The 26,368-nt window shown below is 38.7% G+C and overlaps 1 protein-coding gene across 1 annotated transcript in view; it reads left to right on the forward strand.

The window, feature by feature from the left end:
• The window catches only part of LOC128738853 (glutamate receptor 1-like), a 136,201-nt gene that overhangs the window by 84,870 nt on the left and 24,963 nt on the right, over nt 1-26,368 (forward strand). The window contains exon 3 of the mRNA XM_053834297.1: nt 14,452-14,705. Within this exon, the coding sequence (XP_053690272.1) occupies nt 14,452-14,705 (254 nt within the window). The remainder of the gene's footprint in view (nt 1-14,451; nt 14,706-26,368) is intronic.

Raw genomic sequence — 26,368 nt, forward strand, 5'->3', positions numbered from 1 at the left:
GAGAGAAAAACTAAAAACAGGAGACAAACGAATTAAAGCGACGAATGTGACAGAAAATGTGGAAAAGCAGGACATAATAAGAGATAAAAGAAGGAACGGAACAGACGAAAACAAAACAATAGCAAGGGAGTTAACGGGACAGAAAACAAAAACGAGACTGGAAAAGAAGAATAACGGGTCAAAAAAGGGAGGAAAAACGGAAGAAAAAATACGAAAAATGAAATAGAAGAAAAAAGAGAGGAAAATCAGGACTGAAGAGGGCGAAACAGCGGGTAGAAAAAACCAATTAAAGTGAAAAGGAGAGAGAACGAGACAAATAAAGGGAAGACGGGATGAAAATAAACGTGACACAAAAAGTGGGAAGGAAACAAAAAGATGGAAAACGAGACAAGGAAGGGCAAATAGAACAGAAAACAAGAGAAATCAAAAAAGAAAAGAAGAATAGCGATAAAAATGAAAACCGATATAGAAAAGAAGGAAAACGGGAAAAAGATATCAAACAGGATATAACGGGAAAAACGGCGGGCAAGTGGTTTCGTATTCCCATGGGACAGAAAAAGAATAAAAGAAAAACAAGAGGAACGATTCAGGGAAAAACACAAAACTGGAGAGAAGAAAACGAAAAACGAAAAGCCAGAATAAACGTGACCAAAAAGAGCAAAAATTAAAAATCTAAAAGAGGAAAATTGAGGTAGATGAAGACAAGGAGGAGAGTTACAAGAAAATCGAAGACAGGAAACGAAAAAAAGAAAAACGGGATGAGAAAATTACAATCCATTGTATGAAAAATAAGAGAAAAAACCGAACTAAAATTAAGAAATGGAAATGAAGAAAAACAGATACACCAAGCATGAATATGTCTTATCCGCTATTAGAGGCGCCAAATCGTCTTTTTCACACAAATGTAATGTCGCAAATTACAGATAAATAACTAACTGGAAAGAAACGTTATTTGCAAGCAGACCGGGATTTCTTCCCGGGCGATCCGTAGAAACAAGCTAGGCGAATATTTTCATCGTTCTGCGTAAATAATACGAGTGACAAAGCTCAAGTCGATACAGTTTATATTGAGTTGAAAGCTACTTTTGATACCATTAATTTTGCTATTCTTTTGAGTAAGCTATAGAAACATGGATGTACCACGAGATTTTGTAGATGGTTGGAAACATACCTTACGGATAGGCAACTTTTCGTACGACTTGATAACTACCGGTCTGTCGCGTTTACAAATAGCTCTCTTGTACAACAAGGCAGCAATTTGGGGGCATTGTTATTCTGTATCTACATATACGACGCAGTGCTACTACTCAATAGAGGTGAAAGGCTTTTCTACGCTGATCACTTGAAAATATATTCTGTAGTCACACGAGTCGAGAACTGCATTATGAAATTTCCAGAGCCAAACGGAATAGGGTGGAGCAGGTGAAAGATCTTGGAGTAATACCCCAAGCAACAATGTGAGTTTTATTGTACTCTTATGGCGGTTTTTATGACCCATTTTGGTATTAAATGCCATCATAAGAGTGTAATTAAACCTAAATGGTTACTTGGGACTTGACGAGAAACATACTATGGATAAGTCGACATTTCGAAAGGTATTTCCTCATCTTCAGGACAGAACGTATATAAATATTTCCTTTGTCTTCAAGTCAAATTTAATTTAAATTTCAACCCCATATTTCAGGTGTAATTTCATGCCCCTTTTTAAGTCTAATTTAATGCCTATTATTATAGCCCGATTTAAAGACTAGTTTATAGTGCAAAGAGGGGGGAAGGAGGCCCCCCTCACCACTACTTATTAACTATGAAATAAAAAACCGCAGCCATTTTTTGCACGCTGACCTTCATGATCGATGGGCCATAATCGAATCAGTTTTGTGCTGAGTGTAAATAAGTGGGGAATTTCCCCACCTACTTAGCGTCCCTAAACGAGTTCTCCATGCTAGGCTCGCTTGAACCTCTACTAGCTACTGTTACCTAGCACCACGGTTGTCCTGCACTCAATGCACCTAATTTGCTTATTTAACTGCAACATCTCATCCAAGCAAAATTCGAAAATGTTATGTTTGAGGTAATTATAGACTCAGTTATTATCCACAAGATTGCTGAACTAAGTATTACTCTATCTTAAGTATTTATGAGGCACTCTCAGTTAACAGTGAGTGATGCACAGAGAGAACTCTTGGTGCACCACCTAGTGTGAACTGGGAGTGCGCCGTAAATACTTAAGGTAGAGTAATACTTAGTTCAGCAATTTTATGGATAATAATTGACTCTATGAATGCCCCATACATAATATTTTTGAATTTTGATTGGTTGAGGTGTAAGAGTTAAATAAGCAAAATAGGTGCACTGAGTGCAGGACAACCCTGCCTAGCACTTCGCATACGAGTGCCTCTTCGCTTCCTTTTCGCATAAATTTATTTCACATGTTCCAACATACGGTAGTAAATAAATTGATAGAGAAAGTAAGATTGAATAGAGCGTATCGCTCACACTCTCTTTGCTTAACCTGCGCGCTCTCACTGGCGCTAGGAGGCAACCCTTAAATGCCCAAGCAGTTAGCGAAGGCAACGAAATGTGATCACGTTGTACAATTCAGCGAAATTGCATGTTTTGATTCTCCGAAGCAAAACAAGACAGGCGGAAGAAACATTTTAAATAAACTTTTTGTGTTTTATTTAACTTTACCGCGTTCTTGGAAAACTGGACCACGGATTCTAGGAAATATTTTGTATTTTTATTATAGCGTTTGCCGTTCTACTGTCGATCCTACGCGGTAGATTTAATTTGGTCTTCCAGATCCAGGCGAGATTTCCAAATTCGGTTGAGTTGCGTGCAGGGTCGCTACATCTCCCCCTCCTTTATGAGCTGCTGAGTGTCTCTAAAATAGAGGCTCAGCATCTGGTAAGTAATACGGCAATAAGTGCGCAATTCAATGCGAACGGTGGAAGCCTTCACCAGTCTAATTTCAATTCTAATTTCATTCCAATTTGTCCGCCCTGCTAGCTTCGACGTACGATGCTGGTCTATCAAGGCAGTCGTCGTATGTTCGAATCTCGGCTAAGGCAGTGCTGCTATAGTCAGTAGGATCACTGCACTAACTAGCCCCGTTAGTTGTTAGGGCACAGGACTTCTGCCAATCGAGATTCGTACATATGACGAACAGCGTCGTACCTCGAGGCCAACTTAGAGGCTAAAGTCTAGCCAAAATGTTCAAATTAAACAGTCGTTTAGATAGGCAAATTAAATTAGGCTTAAAATATATCAATTTCAACAAGTCCCTACTTACTCACTAAGGAAGTGAATCATTCCGCTCAATACTTCCCAGCGCTCAATCTGCTAAGCAACCGTTTTCCCACGGACAAATCGAACAGAATAGCACAAAAGTTTGCCGGTGCCGTCCATCAAGCTGGAATGGCATGGCAACGTCCGGGCTCTGCGCACACGTCACACTTTCGCCACACGAAGTTTGTCGTATACCCTACCTACGTATGTGCGATAACAAAGTAAACAACATGCATTATTTGTACGCTGCCCGGCATTGTGTGGGAGGCATTGAACCGAATCGAAATGGGGCGGAAACAGGGCTGAATTCGGTTATCTGCCGCACGGCACCAAGAGGACGTAATCGGCGCTCATTAGCATTTTGCGGTTTTGTTAATCAACCGAGTGACCTTCGGCCATTCAATCGATTCGATGTTTGCGTCGTCGTTTCTAGGGGATACAAATTTCGGTTCCTGGTGGATGCGAGAGCCGAGCAAAATCGTCGATATAGGTGCGTTGCGTTGCTGCGTTGCGTTGGTTGGCTTTTATCCATGTCGCATCGAATAAAACCGACCCGCAAAAGTTTGTACTGGCACAGCCCACCCACCCGTCCATCGATCGCATCGGGAAGCTGAGTGCTTTGTTCTGCCTGCGCCCGTGTTTAGGCGGTTATCTAAAATAGGAAGTATTGATTGGCATGCTCTGCCAGTCGAAACACAGATTCTGGCGCAGAAGGTCACAGGTTCTCCCACATTACATAGTCATGATCATGACGGAAGCGACCGTTTCGGCGAAACGTGATTGATTATTTATGAGTTTTGGGGTTGGCTGGCTTGAGGTGAAGTGGGGGGATGGGTACAGCCGGCCTGCAGATGGAACTGGAGTTTCAGAATAAATTAATTTGGGAAAACAAATTTCGTAAGCAGCACAAATTAGAAATTGGCTTTTCGGTTCTGCACTTGAATGTTGATTGCGTTTCGATTCCATTTAAATAATAAATGTTTTTAGCGAACATGTCCAAAATATTGCTGAAATCGGAAATATCTACAACATGCAACCACTGGCAAATCGCTCTGACACATATGTATAATTGAGTTGACGGAATCTCTGACCCAGACACGGTATTGCGTGTTTTTATCCAATAATGAAACGTCCATTTTTATTTTATTTTTCGTAATATCTTGATACTTTGAAAGCTGAATCTGCCATGATTTGCTTATTGGCTTTGACAGTTATTCAGCAAAGCAAAAAAGAATATAATTATAGCTCGGCCTATTTTCCACCTGAAATACTATTAATAATACCCGACCTGATGTCACCCGATAGTTAATCACCTGAAATGACTGCCTACTTGCAATTCTTTTTTACTCCAGGAATCCCTTTTAGTCGTCCATTCAGGATATCCCTCCTGAATATTGTTCACTTAGCTTCAACACGCCGGCTGGAGGTCGGTTTAAAAGAACATTTCGCCAGCGAAAAAAAAGAAGCATTATTGTATTACACCTTCAGCCGCAGCTTCAAAGGACCTTTTTAGAGGATTGCGACCAAGCGACTAACCGACCGACAAACGAAGCGTTTCGGAGCGTTCCCGAGCGGCAGCGGCTGCTGGCCACCCTCAATCACCCTCTTGTACACTAATGGGCCTTAGAAGTGTTGTGTATTTTTCACCTCACTGTTTTGTACCCGGAAGCCCAGGTCCGAAGGCAAATGAATGGTGTAATACATGAAAGGAAATACGGGAAATGCTGCGGCACATTAAACGGTCTGCACAAAAGACTCCAATGTAAACAGAACAACTCTGTGAATAGAACGAGAGAGAGAGACACAGACAGGCTGGCAGAGACACCGCCCCAGGAAGCTGCATAGGCTTACTCCTGCTCAGCTCATTCGTTTAGTCGCCACCGTGGTGGTTGTGGTCGTGCATGTCGTTTTTGCGGTAATGTCTGTGGGCTTAGGTTCTCTTTGCGGCTGAGAACTACCCATCCGCAATCCTAATGGTTGGTACCGTTATTTACCAACATACCATGCAGAAAGAATGAGCTTTCGAGGAGAGCAACCATAATTGAGAGGCGCTGCGGTGTATGAAAAATCAAGTGTAAACACCCAACCGCCTTCTGCTACTGAAAGACTTTTTTTTATGGTCAATGAAATGGAATACATATTCAGTTTACAACTTTCCAGAATGATACAAACGACCGTTCGTCCGAATGAATGTAACAAAGCTTCGTCACATCATATTTTCCACCATTCAATGACGTTCGACAACGGCGTCCAACAAACCAAACCAAAGGTTGAAACGTTCATGGTGGTAGTGCTATTGGACCCAACTCCAAAGGATTGTGACAAGAATGTGAAGTGACTGTTTGGCGAGCAAAACCCTCCAGATTGTCAAATCTTGATATAATTTTTGCTTCTAACGTTGCGGTTAATGTCATAAAATTGCTTGTTAACGGGAAATAGAACCACAACCAAACAAAGGACTGAAATCTTTCAACCCTGTGGCTAACTGGCGACACCGCTGATCACAAAACCCAAATAAATAGCTATTGGTTGGTTGATACAAAGCACCCACACCGTACATCGCCCTGCACCACGCCCCAGTTCTGCATCACCGGATATTGAATCGACCCGGTCGACGTTCGCATCCTGGCTGCTCGGCAGCAGCAGCAGTAGTTGACTACAGACGAGAACCGAACCGGACCAGACCTAAACCGGACAACAAGAAGAGAACTTGTTTTGTTTTCCTATACCCATCATGTTTACCGGCCATGTTTTCCTTTCACCGTTGTTGGTGAAGAACCTCTTCGGTGCGCTTCCACCCGTGGCACACGGATGCGGTTTGGATCTTGGTCTTTTGTGTTAAAATGGCCGCTTGGGTCGACCATGCTTTATCCCATTGGCAAAATGGAACGGAAAAACCGAAATAAATTGAGCGTGATAATTAATCATGTATTATTCATGCAGATGAAAGCCTTCCGGAGTAGTCGATATGGTCGGTCACTAAACACGATAGAGTAAATCGGTTGTGGTCCGATTCGTGAAGCAAACCAGACGTAGACGAATTCATTTACACCATACCTACCTACTAGCCTAGTATCCAGACCACAACAAGGAAGGGCTTTGTCTCTTCTCACATGTGGTAAGGTACAAAGGGAAGGGCTTTTCTAGGCTTAACTGGTTAGGCTGGTCTTTGCGGAAACCTCTATTCTTCTTCATGGCTTAATCTTAGCGGCAAAATGGTAACCAACATGTGCATTACTCTATCGAAAGTGATTTATCAAACGTCCTGGGACGGTCTTTTGTTTTGTTTTTTGGCTTTGTTTCAATCGAATCAATTTACTATGTCAAACGGAATCAGTGTTATCAGTGTTATTCGCGAAACCAAGTTCGATGATAATAAGAAATCGTTCTAACCGTAAGATAACCTTGATAATGCTATCAAGCAATGATACCTAAATGTATGTAAATATTATGACCATTAATATTCCGGCAGCAATTATATAATTCCGCCGTATCACACATTCTAAATCATTGTATCGAAATTTGCAATAGATATATGTTGACGAATCCTGTTAATCAATCTTACAGAGCATTGCTAGATGGAAACTGGTAAAAATTAAAAATCTCTTAGATATGAATGAAACTTTCAATATGTTTTCAGTGAAGAAAATTATTGTTTTGTCACAGCTCAATAATCTCAATAAATAAAGCTCAATAATCTTTCGATGACGGTTCAAATGTATCGTACTCCTGTATCGTACACCAATAAATCTGATGTACTGCAAGGCAGTAGTTTTAAGCAACTGTTCTTTATTTTAGTTTTCAACGACCCTTCCTCTGCTCTGATCGTCTACTGGATCACGTCGTCAAAGATCTGGGCGAATAAAAAATGACAGGGGCCTCGGTTGTAAGGTCTCAATTGCCCTCCAAGACAACTGGTTATCGACAGTAGCAACTATCGCTCGCTTATTAAAGGGGTTGTGCAGTCTCCTTTTGTCCAGCGCCTCTATGGTTCAAAGATACATTAGTAGTAGCGAGCCACATGCCCTGGCTGGTGTTGTGGGTTCGAATCCGGTTATAATCTCAGATTATAGCTTGGTTCGATCCATGCACCTTCCAGCATTGGACAAGAGGTAGGAGTCACAACGACTACTTGTTAGGCCTAGCTACTAATACCCCCCCGTACCTTTCCGCTCTATCACCTTCACTCTAAAATTTTCATCACTTTCTTCTGCCGTTCCTTCGTCAATTGTAAAAGAACTACGGTTTCAAAAATTAGTGATTGTATATGGTCAAGACAAAAACACGTGGTTGGTCTAACAGATAGATGATAAAAAATTACAAACTGGCGACGAAAAGACAATCGAAATATGACGAAAAAGTCATGACAAAAGACGTCGTAAAGATACCGAACACAACAAATCACAATAAACATGACAAAAGAATAGTTCAAAAGTGTCAAAAAGGTGACAAAACACGTAAAAAAGACGACGAATATACTTCAGAAATATGACAAAACAATTACTAAAATGCAGTAGACAGATAATAGTTTTGTTTTCTTGACAACAAACTGGACAATGAAAAAATGGCAGAAAATTGCCCAATAGACAGCAAAAAACAACGCCGAAACGAAGACGAAAGACGATGAAAAGATGACACAGGAAAGATAAGGACAAGACAACAAAATGATGACAGTAAAACGCCAAAACGGTGACAAAAAGCGCAACAAAAACGGAAATAAGAAGCCGAAAAAAGCGACTAAAAATACCACAAAACACGCCAAAAGTACGATAAAAATATGTCAAAAAATCCATGACAGGAAACGACCTAATATGAAGGACAGAAAACAAATAGATAATAAAACGACTGCGAACAGGCGCTAGAAAAACAACAACAAAAACGATAACAAAAAAAAACGAAAAACCACGAATGACGGCGAGAAAGATGAAAAATGATAACAAGGTTTAGACATACTTCTTTTGCAGTCTACAAAAATGATTTAAAAACGATATTTGTTGTATATCCGACGTTTCGGCCGTTGGTCAAATATACGTCGAATATATAAACCAAATACTATTCACAGTCGAAACCAGTACAATACAAAACAAAGTGATAACAAGTTTAGTGAAAGAAGATGAAAAAATGAAGTAAGACTACAAAAATATGATAAAAAGATGCCAAAACAACTAAAAACACGACAAAAAGACAATTGAAAAGCGCTAAAAAGGCGAAAAATATGCAAACAACGACGAAAAGATGAGGAATATACGACCCAAAGACAACAATAAAATATACTGAACGAAGAAAAAAATGACAAAACGAAAAGACAATAAAAAATTACGGCGAAATAACGACAACATACGATGAAAAAATGACATGAAAACAAGGTAAAGACGACAAAAAAGCAACAAAAAGACGACATGAATGGGAAATGAAAATATGCCAAATAATTTTTAAATAACGATGAAAACGAAGAGATGACAAAAGACGACGAAAATGTGTCGGAAAGACAACAACAAAATGACGAAAAGACAGCAAAAAGACAATGAATAGATGATGAAAAAGTGATGACAAGCATTAAAAAGACGATGAAAAAAAACGAAAAACGACAAAATACGAAATACTAGTCGATGGGAAGACGCCAAAATAGCCAAAAAGCTATAAAAAGAGGACAAGACATGTGAAACGGCGAGATGACAAAACGCTAAAAAAGTGAAAAAATACCAAAAACAGAGGTCAAAAAACGACGAACAGATGACGAAAATATGGCGACAAATATGAGAAGTGACAAAAAAAGACAAAAAGGCGTGTAAAGACAATTATAAAATAATATAAACACAACAAATGAACTACGAAAAGAGAGCAATAGATGACAAACAGACGACGAAAAGATGGTGAAAAGACGGATTAAATAAACAGACGACGAAAATCCTGTGGAAAGAAGGCAAAAAATATGAAAAGACGACGAAAATACGACAGAAAGATAACAAAAAACGGAGAAAAGGCATTAAGAAGACAACAGTAAGCTCACAAAAAGGTGACAAAAGAACGATGAAAAGACGGCAAATGTACGACTGAGAGGCTGCAAAAGTCGGCAAAAAGACGATATAAATATGACGAAAAAGTGATGACAAGCTGTAGAAAAGATGATAAAGAAAACAATAAAAACGATAAAAGTACACTGAAAAGACAACAAAAAGACACGAAAAAAGCGACAGAAAAAAAACATAAACGCCACATAAAACAACGGAAAGTCGTTAATAGCGTCAAAAATGCGAAAACATGCTAAAAAAGATGAGGAATATACGACAGACAGACGACGGATGTACGATTAAATGGAAGTAAAAAGACAACTACGAATGGTTTGACCGGACGACAAAAATGGCAAAAAAGTGACTTAAGGACAGCAAAACACAAGCGAAACAGCAAAACATTGAAAAAAGACGATTAAATGATAACACAATAAACGGAAAAAGACGACAAAATAACCATAAAAAGACACCAATATACCAAAAAACGACAAAAAGCACTCAAAAGCGGTTGATAAAAAACGACAAAGAATACCAAAATCTGAGATCAAAAAACAAAAAAAAACAGAAGACAAAAATACAACGGCACAATTGGAATAAAAACATGAAAAGACGACCGAAAGACGTCGAGGAGATAATAGTAAGATGACGAAAAGACTACGAACAGACAGCAAATACAGTAATGTTCCGATTTGTCAGATCCCGATTTTGTCTACCACCTATTTTGTCTACCCCCGATTTTATCAGCTTTTTATCCCAATTTTGTCAGCCCATTGATTTAATTTGTTTAACTTTTGTGCATTTCAATATGATATATAAAACTTTTCAATCCGTTTGAAACTATTTTGATTCTCTGGGGAGAGTTTTTGAATAAAATGATGCTTCTTGCGAGTAATTCGAGGAATTTTTATAGTAAAAGTTCCACAATTCCTAAACAAGCAAAAATAGAGGTATACAATATTGAGCAATATTGTGTATTTTTACTATTTGTACAACTTTATAAAACAGGGAAAAGTCATACAACCACTACAAAAACAGCTAGAACAGAAAAACTGATTTTAACGATTTTTCAAGTATAGAAATAGAAGTTTTCTATCTTTGCTGAAGAGATAGAAGGTTACTGTCTTCAGCCAAATTTCTTGTAATAATATGTTGTAAAGCTTTGCAGAGTACATCAATGTGTTATATTGAAACTGAAAAAAAAATTTTTCATTGCACTTTTAGGGGGATAAATCAAAATTTGAATTCCGCTGGACGATAGCACTTTTAATTTTCAGAAACTATTCCAAAGGTTCCATAAACCTAAAACCAAGTTTTTCCACTGAAAGCTAATGTGCACCAAAAAAGGTTCTGGACTAGTGTGCTGTGCCCGGTTCATTAAGCTTTCGGTTGACCAATTCAGGGTTAAAATTTAATTTTTAGTAAAAATCTTCGATATTGCAAGGTCTTAAGTCTTAAATTTTGATATAATTTTTGAAAAAAAAAATTCCCGATTTTGTCAGTTTCCCCATTTTGTCAGCCCAAAATTCAACATGGGGCTGATAAAATCGGAACATTACTGTAGATGACAAAAAGACTACGAAGAGGATGCAAAAAACGATGGAAAGTAGACGAAATAATGATGAACATTTTGGTGAAAAGATGATGAAAAATAAACGACTGATGATTAAAAATAGGACGAAAACATTTCGAAAAGACGCAAAACTAGCGACAAAAAACGTCCAAACGTCCAGGTGTAAAAGAATGCAGAAAAGGACGATAAAAGTTCACGAATATATGATAGCAAGACGATGAAAGAATGACTGAAAGGCAGTAAAAAACAACAGTCTTGTTGTCTTGACAACAAACTGGACATCGAAAAATGGCGATACGGTAACTAAAAGAATACAAAAACTATGGCGAAATAACGACAAAAGGCTACGAAAATATGACACAAAAAACGAAGCAAAGACGACAAAATGACGACGAAACGACGTCCATAACAAAAGCGACAAAACACGTTTAACGAGCGTCAAAAACGCTACAAAACATGCAAAAGCAGACGACAAAAATACGACGAACGAAAAGAACGGCTTATAGGCAGTAAAAAGACAAAATTTTGATTGTCTGGACAACAAACTGGATGACGAATAAATAATGGCAAAAAAGTGACAAAAAAGCAACAAAAACCAACAGCGAAAAGACGACAAAAGGCAATGACACACGCAAAACGAAGAGAAGACAACTGACGATTAAAAGACGCCAAAACGACCACAAAAAAATCGTCAAAAATGACAAAAAACTGCCGAAAAACGCAACAAAGGACGCCAAAAACAGACATCAAGACACGACCAGCAAACAAGCGATAATCATCGTATGGCATGGCAAAATGGTTATAAGTAAAAGATTATCAATACGAAGAGAAGACAACAAAGAGATAACAAAAAGGACGAAAGGGCACGCGAAAAACAAAAATAAGATGATAAAAAGTCAACCAATAAACGACGAAGAGGCGGTGAAAACAAGACGGAAAGATGAAGAAAAAGTGATGGCAAGTAAACTGAAAAGACTGTGACCTATGACAAAAAGATGAAAAACAACAAAAGTGCGATTAAAAACCGTCGAATAAACTTTAATGACCCACAAGAAGCAGAAAAAACGATGAAGAAACCATAAAAAGATGGCAAAGCAGCGACACGAGATATCAGAAAAGAATAAAAATGACAACAAAAAGACGCCATCAAGAGCCACAATAAAAATACCACCACAAAACACAATAAAAACGACAACGAACCACTGGAGAGAGACGAAAAGACGATGTAAAAATACCAGTAAAGCAAGTGTTAAAAATAACGAAAAACGATTAAAGAGAGAACATTAGAGAGATAACAAAAAGCGGCAAGAGGAAGTCAGTAAAAAATGACAGAATATTAACAAAAACAAAAAAAAGTTAAAGACGAAAAAACCAAACTACGAAAAATGAAAGGTAAAAAACGAAAGGCAGAGGTAGGTAGGCGTCCCTCGGAAATAAAGCTAACATTGAAATTTCAAAGATTGACCAGCACAGCTATATATTTTTAATCACATCAGTGCAGTATAGAGTTAGATGCTGCACTTGCAAATATATCCTTAGAAAGTTATGGTATCGTTATTCTACTATCATGTGGTTTTATATGCTTTTCCATTCCATTCCAATGCACACTGAAACTTCACATAGAATTTTTTTTTCTTGTATGGCTCCATACAGATTTCCTTTCGCCTATCTCGAACATCGTTCGAATCTCTCTTGTTGACAAAGCTTCAAATCGGAAGCAAACTTACACAACGGAACAAAGTTTACGACCGAATGCAATTATTTTCCGTTCTTATTGATAGTTTGCTGCAAATAGGACGTACGAACGTCATTATCACAGCCAGAGCTTCGAATACGAAGAAAGTTAGTCCCGAATGGAATCTAAGCGAGTATGTATTTCAGTTATACTCCGATCCGAGCGTTCTGATTGTGCTGAAATTACACTTTAAGGAGTCGATAAAATGAAACAAATAACAAGTCCGACCAGAGTGAACCGTTATACTCATTAATTACGACGTACAGAAGACGTATTTACCCTCTGTTTGACTAGCAATCTCCAGTTCTCAGCAAAATTGATAATTAATGAGATTTATGTATGGATTCATCGCTTTGCCAATATTTTTACGAACCATTCGAAGGCTTAACGTCTTTCCATGGCTGGACCACTAGGTTAAACATTAACCCCCTAGGCTATGATTTCAATGATGATATCCGGGGATATTACTCCTCTTAAAGCCGTGTTTGTTTCGTTTATCCCCCCATGGTTCATTCCAGCCAGCCAGCCAGCCAGCCATCAATTTCATCGAGGCGAAACCGAAGCCAAAATGTGATAGCGCAACAGCATCGTTTATTCCGCCCATTCTTGTCATTCCCATTCCGGCATTTTTTTTCTTCCTTTTCTTCTTTTCCATTCGACCCAGATATAATCAAGCGAAATTATACGTTTTGTAAAGGAAGCCGGTATGACCGTAAGCCAGTCTGGTTTTCGATCGTTTATGTTGTTTGCGAGGTTTCTGTTTCCCAATCGTTCGAAATGAGGAAACAGAATAACATCGGGAAATTGAATCTGCTACGGCTTTCTCGGATCCTTAGCAGCGATAGTTAATGGTTTGAGGATATTTCGTTCCGGGGCGGGCCAGCCAGCATCGGAATGAGTGCATAGAAAAATGTTAAAGTGTATTCGAGCTTTATACTTGATCACTTTCTGTCATCCGTGGCAACCGAACCGACACAGTGTAATGGAAATCAGATACGCAATCCTAGAGAAATTGTTTTTCAGTGACAGCGGCATTTCGCGGCACTTGGGACGTTAAATAGATTCAAATGGAGCAATAAACAGAAATGTGCTTGCTCTGTTGAAAATGATACTACCATTCGACACTTGTTATCAATTTTTCATAACAGCTAAAAGTGAAAAATTGAAACATTTCGACTGCTGATCTGTTGAATAACGCCTCGAGGATCTGCAAGGTTTAGCAACAGAATCGATATTTACTGTGACTATCATATATTTCAGCCCACAAGGACCCCACCTGTAGGAAAATTAAAATGCAATAAACGTTCCAGCCGGGCGACAGGCCATTTATCAAATCCGCACGATGTTAATTTGTTAATGCCTCAACAGAGAGCCGAAAATATGCTTTTAATCGTCCCGTCTATCACATGGTGGTGGGCCTGTTTCTGGGATGTCTAAGCTACTTCGGGTACCGGGAAAGACACCGGAGGACCCTTATCACCGAAAAATAGAATTATTACAAGCTCGGCAACGGCACCGTTCGTTGTTCTGGTCTTGTTGGGGACCAGTCGTCTCCCAGCAGGTCCTTTCGACCAGGCATCATGGTCGAGCAAGGGGAGTGAGAGTTTATTATAAGAATAGGCGCCTTACACGGGAGAAATTTTCGCTTTATGGAACAGTGACAAGTGTTTTATTATGCGGCGCAATTTTAGGTTCGAGATTTTCGGAAATTTATCACAAAGAGATTAGGTCCTATATTTGTATACTGTTTTTTCCTGTAAGCCAAATGTTTAACACAATTTAACCATTAACTCATAAGAAACTGGTGACTTTGAATCTGATGAAATGTTACTGTTTTCCACTTTCAGGTTTGCTGCGACTGCAACAGATCTACCAGGGCCTGCGGCCAGGTAACGAAACCTTTCACGTGGAAACGGTGAAACGGATAGCGAATGTCAGCGATGCCATTGAGTTTCTGCGAACAATTGAGGAGCTGAACCGGTGGTCCCGGAAGCACATTGTTCTGGACTGCAGTACCGATCTGGCGAAGGACATCGTGGTCAGCCACGTGCGCGATATCACGCTGGGCAAGCGTACCTATCACTATCTGCTGAGCGGACTGGTGAGTGTTTGTGTGTGTGTGTTGCGTATATGTTGAAGAATGTTTTCTATTCGTTTTGAATGCATATCTTCCGATTAGACCATTTATCGTTAAAAAGGGAAATAATTACTTTACTGGTGACCGTTTGTGTGCAGAAAGTTTCTATGTACTAGGACTGTAACGAAACATTTATTTTATCTTTTCAAATATTGGTAAACATTAGCATGAAACTTTAAATAAACACGATTCCTAATCTTTGAGGCCATTAATGGATCACAATTTAAAATAAAAGTAAACGGTTTATTTAATTTATAGACTGCTAAACAGACTGTATGTGACAAAAATAAATATTATGAGCTATGGCGTAAAACGACACTGAAGCGGCAGTGAAATGATGGATGACACCAAAATGATACTAAAAAGACACAAATAAAAATGATAAAAATAATAAAAAAAAATCATAGAAAACCAATAGACAGTAATATAAAAATAATGCAAATAATGTTACAATGACACAAAAACATATAAAAAAACAAAATATTGAAACGAAAGGAAAATAAAAATGTAAAATAATGTCTAATTTATCAAAACTTTATGCTAACCTTAGTTTTCTATGACACGTTCATTTTGCCCCCACTGCATGTTCATTTTACCCTCATGAAAAATAATCTGGCTCGAATGTGACGCTTTTGAAAATAAAGGAATTTCCATGACGAATCGTCCTTTTTCAAATATATTTACATTTTTCTACGTGGAATATGAATCCAACATTCAATTTATGTAATGCATTCAGTATTTGGTTGGTTCCTGAAGGAGCAAGTGGCGAAATAGCTAAAGCTGTTCATTTTATCCCCAGTTCCTCTATATCGTCAGCTTTGTGCGGCTGCGTATGCTCCTTGATTGAAGCGTGTTGTGGAGGGAAAAGTAGGCTCGACTTGGAAGTCACTGGAGCTTGAATGCGTCGTTGAATCTCTTTACGCCAGACCAGAGATGACCAGAAATTCTAACTATATGAGTTCATCAATCGCTTTCAGTTCATCGCCGTCAATAGTGACTCTCGATAGCGATAGCGAACGTTACTTTCTTTGCAGCCTCTTCCTACCATATATTTCGTTTTCGACGCATTGATTTGCATCCCAATCCTTCTAGCCTCCGTTTTTATTCTGACCGTTCTCGTGCATTATTTGCTATAGCTGTTCGCGCTCAATTGTATCGCATGCTGCCTTGAAATCCAAGAAAATATTATGCATGGGCACGTTGTACTCTCGACACTTGGATTTGTTGGAGAGTGTAAATTTAATCCATTGTAGCACGGACTCTCAGAAAGCCCGCTTGCTACTGCTCTACAAGTTTCCTTGCTAGGGTACGGGAGGGTATTTCCAGCACGCTACTAAATTCGACATACATTACCTTTTTTTGCTGCGAATTCCCAAATAAAAATTTTGCCGCTATATAACAATACTGAAACGAATGAAGCACTTATAAGCTTTAATGTGTTATAACTATTTTCATAAAAATGTAAGTAATTTGCTAAATTTTATTCAATAAACATCAAAACCACTGTTTTTCCACTGGCACGTAATCAGGCTAAAAAACTAGCAGCAATCGCTTACGCGTATCCGCTCTTGATGATGGTTTGCACACAATTGAAATACATAATTGCGATCACGTTTACTTATTCTAGCAACTAAACAGCTGTGAATATGATGTCTTAGAACAATTCTACTTCTTTTCATCAAGGAAGAATACAAAAATTCCCCTCTGATATGAAAATATAAATCAATTTTCATTCACTAGCAATCTGCAGCATTTTGCTTTTAATTTCAGCATATGGTGCTTTATTTACACTACTACAAAGATATGATGCAGTTGCGCCTGAAACTCTTTTATCGTGTTGACAGTGACAGTGAGTGACAACCACTTGCTTCTGGTGCTAATGTATATGTACGATTCAATAATACACTAGTGCCAGCAGCAAGCTGTTGTCACTGCAAAACTAGTTATCTTCAATGAGCCGGTATCTAGGCAATACCGATAAGTTATCAATCGGTCTCTATTTTGATCTGTTTTTGAAAAGCATCTAATCCCTGTACAGGGTATTTCGGTCGGTCGGATTTAAAAAACACAGACGCCACTATAGAAAATGGGCCCAATTTAGCCGCAGCGACTTCATCATTTCTCGCGACTATAACTCAAATACTCAAATTCAGTAGCGTTTCATTAAGACCAAAACACACGCCGATGTTCAATAAATATTATTCTATCAACTGGTATAAAAATCTTGTCTCGAAAAAATATAATTTCAACGTAATTCCTGAATATTGTTTAGGCTGCCGCTTAAAGTAGTAGTAGTAGGGGCCACGGGATTCAGATTGGCAATCCACTCCATCATTCAGCCTTCCACATTTATGATATCAATAATAATACTGTTAATAATATGATATTAAGATGAAATGTGGTATATATGGTAAAAATAGAACAATCTCCCAGCAGTCCTTCGTATGGAATAGAGTAGCATCCTTTGAGGTTCCAAAAATTTAAAAAAATAATTAAAATAACTTATTAGGCTTACCTATTAGCTAGGCCGTGTGGCTCCGTCGTCTGCCCAAAACCGCGGTTTTGAGACCAGGCAGCCGGCAACAAAATCTGGCAGAGCACCTTGCAGGCGGCTCTGACCAACGTAATGCCGCGGTAGTTACAGCAATCTAGCCGGTCGCCGTTTTTGTAGATGGCACAGACTATATCTTCCATCCACTCTTCCGGTAGTTTCTCTTCAGGTCCAGAAACTGGTTCAAAACTTGCTAAAAAAAATATGGTCCAAAATATTATCCACAATGTGGTCCAAATTTGATAAAACTGTGGCCCAAACCAGACCAAGGAGCAGAATCTTATCGAACCTATCATATAAAAATACCACATTTTAAATTCAAAAGTCACATTTTAAAGTCTTATCCAAAAGCAGATATATGATACAAAACATGTGGTCCAATATATGATGCAGGTTTAGAATGTGGTCCAGACCAGAATCTGGGTCCAAAATCTGATCCAAAATATAGGCAAAAATCTGATCGAAAATATGCTTCAAAATTTGGCCTGGAGTCTAGTTCAAAACTGTAAAAAAATCTGAATCAAAAATTAAGAAAATATCCATGATGTAGTCCAAGTACAAAATATGGTCCAGGTCCGGAATCTGGATCAAAACCTGATCCAAAATCTGGTTGGTGGTTTAAAGACTGATCAAAAACCTATGGCCCAAAATACGCTACAGGTACAAAATCTGGCCCATGAAAATCTAGTCAAAAATGTGGTTCAAAATCATGTTTATAAAGGGTGTCTCGCATCAAATCGCACCACGTAAGAAACGCTGTAGAAAATTACCTAATTGACCGATCCTTTTCAAACTTTCAAACAACAAAATATAACCCATTAGTAAGCATTAGGCATATTTGTTTCATTCAACTTCAATACCATAACCGTATGCTCACACCTTACGCTTAACTCTACTCATAAAATTTTGTACTACCTAGTTGCAGCTTCATCTGTTACGGAAATCCACTTTTTCTTCATGTTTTCCTCAGACATGACCTCCTTAGGCTGCTTCCGTAGTGCCTGCTTCATAATAGCCTAGTATTCTTCGATGGGCCTAAGTTCCGGTGCGTTGGGGGGTTCATGTCCTTGGGTACGAAAGTGACTCCGTTGGCTTCGTACCACTCCAATACGTCCTTTGAATATTGGTACGAAGGTTGATCCGGCCAGAAGATCGTAGGGCCCTCGTGTTGCTTCGACAAAGAAAGCAGATGCTTCTGTGGACCCTCCTTGAGGTAGATCTACCCATTTACAGTTCCGGTAGTCACGAACGGCGCATTCCGTTTACCACATGAGATGTATTTCTTGTCCAAATCATGTATTTCTTGGCAAACTATGAAAGTTTCTGTATCCTTATTTCATCTGGAACATTAAACTTGTGCTGGGCGGTGAAGTACAGTAGTCCCGGAAGCTTCCGGAAGTCCGCCTTGACGAAAGTCTCATCATTCATGATGAGAGAGTTGAGGATTTTCCAAGTGCTTGCGCAAAATAAATCCGCGACGCTGCTTTTCGGGTGACGCCATTTTTTCAAATATTCGAAAAACTGACCGCGATAAAAATAGGGTGTAAACAATACACTGTAAACTACTTCTACTCAAATTTTCAAAAAAAACCCAATGAAATTTTCTACAGCGTTTCTTCCGTGGTGCAATTTGATGTGGGACACCCTTTAACGTGGTCCAGTTCCAGAATCGGATCCAAAATTTGATTCAAAATCTGATCCAAAATCTAATGAAAAAATGTGGACCTAAATGTGACACAGCTCCAGAATTTGGTCCATGTCTTAAATCTAGCAGTGGTCCAGAATGTGGTCCAAAGTCTGATCAAAACTGTGGTCCGGAATCTGCTCCAGAACCTAGTTCAAAACTGTTCCAAAATTTGTTACAAAATTTGGAACAAAATCTGACACAAAATTTGGTTCAGAATTTAGTCCAGGTTCAGAATTTGGTTGGTGGTTTAAAATCTTATCGAAAATACTAAACTTAGAAGGAACACTGATTTAAAAAGCAAGGGAGTGCTTAATTGGATCTTCGCCAAGGGCGCCATAATGTCACGTTACAGCTCTGATGAATTATTTGTAGATCTGAGTCTAATGTAGGGGAATGTCGTCGTGGTTGGGCCACGTTTTGGAATTCGCCCATAACTTTCGCTTCAAAGGAAATTTTGGAAATCTAAACACATCGTTGCAAAGGTCTGAGAATTAGGTATATTTCCGAAAAGTTTTGAACTGATTGCTTGAAAAATAAAAAAGTTATAGGTATTTACGTGAAGACAAAAAATGTTGTCATAGTCGGGCCATGTTGTACAGGTTGGGCCACCGCAGAAAATCTAAGACATACATATTGAAATTCTATATAGAGACATGACAAGAATGAATTTCGTGAACAATGGCTCATATAGGTACAAATACCCTATTTTTGCGAAATTTTGGCGATCTTGTAAAATCAATATTGCTACAATCGCCTTTTCCGAAGTGTACAACTCAATGAAAAAAACAACAAAAATCTAGGTTTTTATCGTATTAATTTCGCTTTTTTTCATCACATTGTACGTGACTGACATTCTCTAGTGATTATTGCCCTTCTGCGCTTAAAATTATGGTGGCCCAACCATGACTACTCAAGTGGCCCGACCTTTACAAATAGCGCTTTTCTAGTATTTCACCTTAGCCTTCTCAAACACCTTACTAGAGGGGATTTTTCTATAGTCTTCGTGTGCAGCACAACACACTTCATACATTTTAAAAATTTATCTCGATAATTGAATTTCATGAATCATTTCTTGAAGAAAAGTTCATTGCATCTGGAAAACGTTTTTCGTAAGATTTAGTCACTGAATTCAATATGGGTGTTTTGAATACACGATTGAAACTCACACTATTGTGAAAAGTTAGCTATCACAGTAAGAAGTTTTACAATGGTTGTATCATAGATATCATGAGTTACTAAAACTGTAAAATCGTGATGGCCCGACCATAACAGTGGCCCGACGATAACGACAATACCCTACTATTTTTCTGAAATAGTACTGCAGGTGAGGCATCGGTTTTCATTGTATTGTGACGGAGCGACGATTGGTTCAAGTGTATATTCATAGGAATGTGAAGTCTTGTAAATTTTGCCTAACGTCGAGCACCCCATCTGAGCGCTGCAATCCTGTCTCTCCCTTGCTTCTCAACATAGAATAAAGTGTATGTTGAAAGGTTTGTTTTAACGAATTCAACAAAATCAACCTGAGTTTCGTAGTAAAAATCTACATAAAATCGCGACGAAATTTACATGACAAATCTTTATTGAAATTAGTAAACCATATTTAAGATTATTACGGATGATTATCGAAAATTTTAGATGGGCTAAAGGGCTAAAGAGAAGGATAGAGTAGTTAAGTAGTAGGGTTTTTTTGTTTGCTTGGATCGAGATGGTTGTCAAATTGTGTTGTGAATGCCTCCTTTCGTTCAATTACTGGATCTGATCGTCTTGGTCAGAATCAATTGGAACTATTTCAATTATCGTAGCTACCCATTTGTACCACTAGTTGGAGGTTTAGATAACTCTCGAATCACCTAAATTCATCCACTCTGCGATCCCGTCAATTTGTCTCAACAGCCTGAAAAGGTTGAGATATTCTACATACTAGCAGCTTTAGAAGTCTTGGACTTCCTTTTTCAACTCCTGCAGCGTTAAAATCAATTTAACTTTAAACTGGAAGTGGTTAGGAGCAAGAGTGATCATTGGTAAAGTAAGAAAGGATTGAAAGGACCAAATTTAGGACGGGTTGCAGTCCGGGAAACGGCTCTGTGGCGTTGGCCCATACTGAACAAGCGATTGTCTATGATGCAATAGAAATACAACTTAAACAATTTGACTCCGGCTTCCCAGATTCCGCCTGAATGCGATAGCCGGATCGAGATATGACGGAACTAGATACTCCGTTCAGCGCAGTATCCTTATCAATCCTGGAACTAGAAATTCCGAAAAGCTCCTTTAACTATCTATCCTTTAACGTGAACATCGTTTTCATAGCAAAATTTGTTTCTTCGTATGCGAAAGCCGGTTCTCTCATGAATTCATTCGAATTCCCAGTTTTGATATTAATTGTTTTCGATGCAAAAGTTATTTTTCGATCTTCCATACCTTTAATATTATATGCATTCAAAGACAGTTGCAATTTGATGGGGATCAAAAACAATTCTCCTATCAAAACCATTATTCTCTGTAATTAGTTTTGCTTAAGCTCAAAATATCAGTTTCAGCAAATTAGGTCCTAAATTATGCATCACTTTAAATAGTTTATCGCACAAAACGATACGTAGCTACCTAACGAGTAGCAGCAATCTGTTTTGCTCTTCAAAGAATGAAATACAGATAGACGGCAGAAGCTTGTCCTATCCTGTGGCTTATCGTTACTCCACCCGGAGCGGGGGAACGGAAGAAAGGAACCAGCTGGCGGAATGCAGAGACAATCCAATTCTATAAATTGTTGAAACCGGTCTCCTATTCCACCGGGTTTATCCTGTCCGGATTAGCTCGAAGGAACCGATGTCGATGTGGCCGTAGCAAGAGATTAAACATGGATTCTTAGCCGGCAGCAGCCATGGAGTGGGAGTCCGACTGGCTGGCTGGCTGGTAGATACTATAACTATGCAACCAGCCAGCGACTGAAGCATATCAGTCGACATACATAACATACGGTTTAGTTACAAATTCATTCAACTCTGACATGATAGTCCGGTGGGAACACCATTGCTGACATTCACCCTCGCTTGTAAGTGTGAGTGTGGGTGTGAGCAAATAGTTAGCTAGTGATACGTCAAGCGAATTTTTCAATGGATCGTTGATCCTTTCTAGAGATCAACGAATGCACTATTGCTAACGAAATGATGGACAGCTATTATTCTAGAAATTTATTGCCACAATGATAATAAAAACTTGATAATTGTTATTGCAATACAAGTTTTGAAATTAAACCTATTTTACAAACAATAAATAGGCAACACGTCGATCAATCACCTTTGCTGTCGAGGGCAACCGTCCACATTGCAATGCTAAAGTTAGTAAAATAGCAATAGCAATCCTACATACTGTTACATGGCTGTGCTCGGTTGCAAAATTTACCGAATATCGATGATGCCTTACATTGCTTTACACAATAGAAATATGGCTTGCGGTTAGCCGCATTCCATCATAGCTTATCATTCATCGCACCCCGACCTAAATCTGCGAACGTAGAGGGCAATTTCCTTTCCTGACGTCGACACGAATATTAAATGGCAAACCGGCCACAATAGTTGTGCTTACGCATAAATGTTACCCACTAATCCGACATTTATCATTATCTATCATGTTCGGATATGATATTTCATCAATTGAGTGCAATCAAGCGACCATTTTTCAGTTTTGTTCGAAAAGTATTGGCTAATCTGCTAATCATTAATATTTAGAGGCAATGAATAAAGATCAAAAAATTTAAAAGTCCAAACTCTGGTAGTTTTTTTAAATTGAAATTGGATTTAACAATCTTTGTATAATTTTCAAGGATTTTACAGATAACCTTGAGAGTAAAAACGAGAAATACTACTTTCAAAACTAAATATGTAATCAACGCCTACAAGATTCAATTAAACTTTTCGGTACCTATTTGTGCAACTTGCTATTTGAGCTACAGCAGTAGGTAGTGGCATCGCTCACCGGGTGCAAGTTATGCTGCAGATCCAAATCATTTTTTTTCCTGTTTGGCCAAAGTTCTACCTCGCTTATCCCGTACTGCACCACAGGACCCATCCCCCGTCGGTCGTACTGCGAAGTCTCGATAAGAGAAAGCCCGAATCTTGAGAGCCCGGAATCTACATGTTCCCCACATTGCAGCTCAGTCATCTGCATAATTCGTTCAAATTCATTTCATAAATTGCGCCGTTCCCTTCCGCTTTCGGGCTCTCGGACAGTACCCGGTGTAGTGCCGGTATGCAGTGCCAGTACGAAAGTATGAAGCGGCACAAGATCGTCAAAGCTCTGACCGAATGCACAGCCATATATGTTCACTGGCTGGCCGACCACAAATCCTTCCTGCGCTTTGCCCCGAGAACTGTTTTCCAATTGTGTGGTTTTTCCGAGCGAAGAAATTCTGTGCCAGTATAAAAGTGTGCTGATTTTTTCTTTTCGACTCCACTCTCTATTCGCCACCCCTTTTCATCCTGTTTGATTCACTATTCACAGGAAGGATCAGCGATGGCCTGAATATTCTATACGTACACTGGCGTTTAGCTGGCTTCGGCTCAGTACAGCTCACTGACCACCAAGAAAGGAACAACTTTCGTTCCATATCCGGCGTCGTGGAATGAAGTGTGTCCTCTCTGCGAATGGATGCGGTTGTGGGAATTTATGTCCGGTTCTTCACACGCTCTCTCCCCCTGTGCCGCCCGCCCGCGAGCCCATGCCTTGCCAGCAGCAGCCGGTCGAACAGCCAACAGCGTTTCATCGGTCATGTTTCCGGCAATTGCTATCGCTTTTTGGAACGCTGCTGCTATGCTGGAACCATCGACACGAACACGAATTTCGTGCCATATCGATTGAGGACTATTTTTCATAACTTGGGAAATGATATATTCGCCAATTTATAGTGATTTCGGGAAACACAGATGAAGCTCTTTTGTATCACTTCGAGTTTATCTATCGCAGTTCATGGGGGCTGGCGGCAATAAAATATCTCCGCTTGTTTGAATTATTCGATGTTTTCGGTGAGCATTTCTAGGAAGTTATCATTGTAACAAAATAATTCTACTTTGAATTAATTTTGAATATTAATATATGGAAATACATATTGACGTAGGACTATGCGTCACGAGAAGGCGGGCTGTCATTCGAATAAATCTAAAAATGAAAAGTTTTCCAATTTTGAGCGCTAATAACTCGCGATTTCCTTATCGATTTTGAATAGTTTTGTGTTAATCGATTGGACAATTTTCTATGCATCGACTCCGACCATTAACCCTCTAACGGGCAACACCGTAAGAACGTTGCAATCAAGCTGGTGACTATTTTATCATGAAAGTACACACAAAAAACCCTTAAGTTTTAATTTTCATGCAAAAATAATTATCTGGAGGAGCGCCAGGTAAGAAAAAGTCCAATTTCTCTTTTTCTTTTTTCATGTCTAACGCTCTGCCCAGATGTTTTTTCAATTCAGATATATTACAAAATTGAAATAATGCATGAAATTTACTCATAGAAACATTTTTTAGGTCAATCATTTTGTTCTAGATGTCCTTTTCCTTCAAAAGTAAAAAGGGAATATTTGCGCATTAATTATTTTCCGAATTTTTCGGAACTTTTGTTTTTGAAAGATGATAACTTTTGAATGCATGATCAGAATGTTATGATATTAGTATCAAAATGTCAAGAAATCTGTTCTGAACACCTTTTTTGTGTTGCCAATTAAAAACAAATTTTGCATGCGCCTCTGGAGCTCCAAAAGCGAAGGCCGTCTACAGACGGTCTTACCCGTTAGAGGATTAACTATAAGCTGTGAGAAACTATTTACTGGTACAGACATCAGTTTGAACATTGAAAATGCAGCAGACAACGTGCAGCAGAAGTGTAAATTAGCTTTTCTCGCTTTTGAAAATTTAATTGTAATCTTAATAATTTTTTATAACGATAGCTTTTTACGATCGACGAAAGGGCGGTAGAACAAAGTAATGAAACAAAAACAATGGTGTTGATAGTAGAGGTGGGAAAAACGGCTCTTTTGTGTGAGCGGCTCCGAACCGTTCATTTGCTGCTGCGAACCGATTTAAATGAGCGGCTCAGGGCTCACAGTTCGCTGTTCGGCGGGTTAACAGTTTGGTAAATTACGATTCCCGAACCAAACTTCGTGTCACCTTCGGGTGCGTTTGAGGAACCGTGGTTCTTTTTCAAGAGCCGTTCGTTTGAACGCTCTCTTTTGTGAACCGGTTCATTTGAACGGCTCGTGAGCCGTTCGCCTATTTCTAGTTGATAGTAACCAAACAGAACGGGACAAGGCGTGAAGGAGAAAGAGCGGAAAATTAGGTAAACAAGCTTGTTCCTTATAGTCAGGTACCCGGCATCCTTGTTCGATTTGTATTAAGGCCATTGCAAATCATTTTCAAAGTTTTTGTCAGACCCCCCCCCCCCCTTGGAAATTGGCTTGAAAAATCGGGGGGCAAAAAAATAATTTGTAGGGCATGAGTTTATTTTTTTTATAAAATCAATTGTCTGTGGGCTCTATAGCTTGAAAAGCTTGAAAAATTAGTGTACGAGTTGAGTTAGCACTTCTAGCACGAAATAGAAATGAGAATTCAAACAGTGGAATTTCCGAAAATGGGCCAAAAAAATTTTCTTTTGTTTTTGTCTTTTTTTCGTAGATTTTTGCATGGAAAATGATAACGTATATATTAAAAGCAAGAATAGATTTGGTTTGCGCGTTTAAACTTTAAGTAAAAATGCCTAAAATCCATTTTTTTTGCTCGATTAAAAAATTCTCTTTGTTTTTTTTCGCCCCCCCCCCCCCTTCAGAGGTCCAACACCGGAGGGACAAAAACTTTTTTAAATAATTGTAATGGCCTAATTAGGTTTACTCTTCACGATCGTCAAACATTGTTGAATATAACATCCTTGAGAAAACACAATAAAAAGGTAATGAAAAGATAAATAAAATACGAGGAAAAGCAATGACGAGATAACGAAAAGACGATGTAATAGTGACGAAAATGCATTGAAAAGATAAAAAGATGCCAAAACACCGACAGAGAAAAAATCAAAACACCACTAAGAAAAAGACGTAAAGATGCCGAATATACAAAAGAAACACGACGAAAAGACAGTAAAAACAAAATAAACAGGATAACGAAAAATGACAAAAAGTGACGAAAAGACAACAAAAATGTCGAAACGACGACAAAAAACAAACACAACAAAAACAAAAAAAAACAAAAACAAAACGAAGAAAAGAGGACAAATTGACGATGGCAAGAACTCAAAACAGTAACAGAAAAGACAACAAACAAAAAAAAAGTTCGCATTCAAACGATCCATATCGAAAACAGACGTCACTAAACGATGAACCGACGAAAAGATAGCAAA

The sequence above is a fragment of the Sabethes cyaneus genome, chromosome 2 (genome assembly GCF_943734655.1).
Source record: "Sabethes cyaneus chromosome 2, idSabCyanKW18_F2, whole genome shotgun sequence".
Classification (NCBI taxonomy): Eukaryota; Metazoa; Arthropoda; class Insecta; order Diptera; family Culicidae; genus Sabethes; species Sabethes cyaneus.